The sequence below is a fragment of the Eimeria mitis genome, genomic scaffold (genome assembly GCF_000499745.2).
Source record: "Eimeria mitis Houghton genomic scaffold, Emh_scaff2535, whole genome shotgun sequence".
NCBI lineage: Eukaryota > Apicomplexa > Conoidasida > Eucoccidiorida > Eimeriidae > Eimeria > Eimeria mitis.
This window is the reverse complement of record NW_013570875.1, coordinates 461-4,950: the sequence shown is the minus strand read 5'-3', so window position 1 is coordinate 4,950 and position 4,490 is coordinate 461. Positions and strand designations below refer to the sequence as shown.

At 47.4% G+C, this 4,490-nt stretch overlaps 1 protein-coding gene across 1 annotated transcript; it reads right to left on the bottom strand.

The window, feature by feature from the left end:
* Window positions 1–381: 381 nt before the first annotated feature.
* Window positions 382–4,249, bottom strand: EMH_0055210 (uncharacterized protein; the record flags this gene model as incomplete). Its single annotated transcript, XM_013497207.1, is given in 3 exon segments — window positions 382–1,070; window positions 1,074–1,203; window positions 2,120–4,249. Coding segments are annotated over 3 exon segments (2,949 nt in total).
* Between the last annotated feature and the right edge of the window lie 241 nt (window positions 4,250–4,490).

Below are 4,490 nucleotides of genomic sequence, written 5' to 3'. Positions count from 1 at the left end.
GGGAGTATAAGGATGCCCTCATCGTCACTTTATAACTATCTTTTCTTTATTCCCGTCGCCAATTTGGTGCAGAACGAGATGACTGTATATGTCTTGCGCGTGCAGCAAGGGTCGCCTGCCCTGCTGTTGCTGCTGTTTTTGCTGTTGCTGCTGTTCAGGCTGCCGCCACTACCGGCATCTTTGCTTATTCGGCTGCTACTGCTGGTGCGCTTCCTGCTGCTGTTGCTGCTGCTGCGCTCCCTACTGCAACAGCTGTTGCTGCTGCTCCGCCTGCTGCTGGTCCTGTAGCTGCTGGTCTTCATGCTGCTGTTGCTGCTTCTGCTGGTCTTCATGCTGCAGTTGCTGTTGCTGCTGCTCCTCCTGCCGCGTTTGCTGTTGTTGCTACTCTTCCGGCTGCTGTTCGTGTTGCGTTGGTTCCGATTCCTGCAGCCGATCCTGCAAGTGCAGCAGCTGCTGCTGCTGCTGCTGCCACTCTACGTCATCATCCCGGAAACGCGCCCATGGACCTCTCTGCAACGCCGTCACCGCCGGTGTAGAGAAGATAATTTGCTTAACAGGAACGAGATAACCTGAAGGGGGTCTGAGCCCCCCTTTATAGAATTCAAGTGCATTCTGCAGCAGCCTTGCCAACAGCACACTTTGCTCTGCTGTGCGGCGGGAAACGGAAGACCGAGAGGGGCGTGTATACACCGGAAGGGTGTCTAATATTGCTCCCCACCATTCGTCTCTCTTGGCATCCTCTCCTAATACCTCTGCTGCAACAAACATTGCATCTGTAAGCACCACAGCCATGGCGAGCCTCTCTACAACATAATCAGGGCTTCGCTCATCGATGACCTCCTTTTTCCGTTGCAGTGTTTGCCCAACTAGCTGCTCGAGACACTCCGATAGACGATCGAGGTCTCCTGAGTCTAATATTGGCTTCTTCAAGATATCTTTAATCCTTATGAGAGCATCCGTTTCGCTTAAGGTCCGTCGAGATGTTGACCAACCCCTCCACTGTAAGTCCCTGGAAAGAACGGCATCACTGGCTACAAGAGGACGTCTGTAGAAGGGGTGGTGGTTTACATNTGCGGTTGCTGCAGCTGTTGCTGCTGCAGCTGTCGTTGCTCTTCTGGAGAAGGAAGAGGCACAGAGACTATTAGTAACGCCGGCTGCCCCTGACAGAGAATAGCAACAGACGAAGCACAGCAAACCAACTAGCTGTACAGACGCCGCAACCCATAACACAATGGATACATATGGTGCTATACAGAACAAGAATAAAAGGTAGAACGAGAACTCGATCAAGATGAAGAAAAGCAAGAAGAACACGAAAAACCGCAGCAAAGAGGAAAACAATAAGAACAAGAATAACAAAAGGAACGGAGACACGAACGAGAACAGGAACACGAACAATACAGAGAAAACGAAGGATAAAATGAACAACGAAAACAAGAACCGGAAGAAGAACTGGAACTGGAGCAGGAACAAGAGCAAGAACAAGAAGAACGAAGAGACGAAGTGTAATAACACTAACTATAGCAAGAACAAGAGGAATGCGACCAGGTTAAAGATGTCCACATGCCCTGCAGCATTTGTAGATAAATCTGTGGCTCAGACCTCTCACCCAATCCAATACAACGCCAAACACTGTTTATGCATATACGTTTTCCTTGTTTGCTTATTTGTTTATTTATTTGTTCGTCTACTTGTTCGTTTGTCTATTTATTTGTTTGTCTGCTTCTTTGTTTGTTTGTTTTGGCATGCTGTGTGTGCGTATTCGTGCTTTGTTGTGTTTGTGTGTTGGTTGGTTTGTTTGTATGTCTATTTTTCTATGTGTTTGTTTATGCATTTATTTGTTCATTTGTTTGTTCGTTTGTTTATTGTTTGTGCCCTAACCGGATCCCAACTCTCTGCTTTTTCACGTCTGTTTATATACGCTTCTCTTTTCTTTTCTGTTTATAGTAATTAAACTAGTCATCAATCCACCGACAGTTCCTTTCCCAGTTCCTTTCCCTTTTCCCCTGGTAGTAATGCAACTACTCATCCGTTACTACATCATTTCCTTATTCCTATCTATAATGACAAAACCAGCAAGAAAATCCATAAAATAACAGAACGAATTATAAATCCTTACACTTTCGTCTGTGATTTCTTTGCCGCCAACGACGTATGAGGCGTCGGTATGTGGTACATGAACGGTGTATTCCAGTTGTCTCGATGTACGTCTTCTTGTTCGTTCTTCCATATCTTCTTCTACTTCTCTTTCTTCTTCTTCTTCTTGCAGTTGTTGTTCTTCTTTTTCTTGTTGCTGTTGTTGTTCTTCCTCTTCATCAGACGGGCAACCAATGGGATTTACTAGGACTGTTCCTTGAGGTTGATAACGAGGATCGAACGGGAATGCTGCTGCTACACTAGCTAAGAAACTGCCTTCTCTTCTTCTCCTCCTTCTCCGCCGCTGCCGTCTCTTACGCTGTGTAGCACTAAGACCAGTAGAAGGACCCTCGTCACCAGAATCTGTAACAGGTGTATCTTCTTCGGACTTTTCCTTTTCTTCTCCTGCTCTTGTTCCTACTTCTGATTCATCATCGGACAAAAACGGGCTGAGGAAAGGCAGCCAATCGTTTTCAGTCGAATCTATTTGGCGTACTTGCCTCTCCTTCCCTCCTCTTTCTTCTTTCCTTCTTCGTTTCCTTCTTTTTGTCTCCTCGTTTCCCGCCTCTTCCTCTCGTTCTCCTATGGACTGCATATCGTCCATGCCTGTTATTAATTCCAGCCACCCAGCGTAATCTAATTCTTCTGTTGCTATACTCCCCTCATCTTCTGCTAACAAATCCGCGACGTATAGCACCATATGCTGCTCCAGTTCTTCTACTGCATCTTCTTCTTCCGTTGTTGCTGTAGGAGACGCTGTTTCTGTTGTTGACGACTCTTCTGTTGTTACATCAGCAACAGCATGATCCCCAGCAGCATAGAGGGGAGATAAGGGGGAAAAAGGCTCTTCGTCCACCTCCGGTAACGCCTCTTGTCTCGTCCAGCCTCGTCCAGGCTGGTTTACTAGGACTAGTCCTTTAGATGGCTGAAGAGGATCGAATTTAAAACTTCCTACTGCCCTACTTATGAACTCTCTTTCTGTTCTTCTCCCTCCCCGCTGCTGCAGTCTCTTAAGCAGTGCAAAACTAGGACCAGTAGAAGGACCCTCGTCACCAGAATCTGCAAAGGATGTATCTTCTTCTGAGACTTCCTCTTCTTCTCCTGCATATAGTCCTACTTCTGATGCATCATCAGACCAAAGTGGGCTAAGGTCAGGCGACTCACTGCTTCCAAAGGAATCTTCTTGGCGCACTTGCCTCCCATGCCCTCCTCCTTTTTCTTGCCTTTTTTGTTTCCTTCTTTTTGTCTCCTTCTTGTTTCCCGTTTTTTTCCCTCGTCCTTGTACGGGTATATGTTCCTCTGCCTTCTCCTCTTCTTCTCCTGCTTTCCTTCCTACTTCTGCTCCATCATCAGACCAAAGCGGGCTGAGGCCAGGCGACCCAACGCCGTCAAACGCATCTTTTTGGCGCACTTGCCTCCGCTTCCCTCCTCTTTCTTCTTCCCTTTTTCGTTTCCTTCTTTTTGTCTCCTTCTCGTTTCCCCTTTCTTTCTTTCGTTTTTGTACGGGTGTATCTTGTTCTGCCTTCTCCTTTTCTTCTCCTGCTTTTGTTTCTACTTCTGCTCCATCATCAGACCAAAGCGGGCTGTGGGCAGGCGACCGAACGCCTTCAAGCGCATCTTTTTGGCGCACTTTCCTCCCATTCCCTCCCTTTTCTTCTTTACTTTTTCGTTTCCTTCTTTTCCTCTCCTTCTCGTCTCCCGTTTCTTTCTCTCGTTCTTGTATGGGCGGCGTATCCTGCATGGTTGTTAGTAAATTCTCCCATACAGCGTACTCTAATTCTTCATCCCCTCCTGTCATCCCGTCATCGTCTGCTAAAATTTGACCAACATACTCCAATATCTGCCGTCGCAGTTGTTCTGCTGTATCTTCTTCTTCTGTTGCTGCTGTTGGCGCTGCTGCTTCTGTTGGCGCCATCTCTTCTGTTGCTACAGAAGCACTACCATAGTCTCCAGCAACAAAGGGAGGAGTTAGGGGGGGAGAGGCCTCTTCCTCCTCCTCCGTTGACTCCTCTTGCCTTGTCCTCTTCGCTGGCGGCACATCATCCTCTTCGCTACCACTAGAAGTAAGTTCTTCTTCTACCTCTTCCCCTCCTCCTGTTTCGATCAATTCCATTTCGTCCCACATGAGAATAGAACCTGGGCCTAGGTCTTGTTTCCTGCGTCTGCGTCGTCTTACTTCTGGTGTCTTTTGTTGTGTTTCTTCTGTCTCCTCCCCACACAAATCTTCAACGAGGCTGACTCCGTCGCCTGCCTCTTCTCCTTCACTGTCTGTTTTTTCCTTTTCTTTTGACTTTCTCCCCTTACGCCCTGCCAGTCGTCTTCCTGCTGGTACATGCAACTGCTTCTCCTTGTTA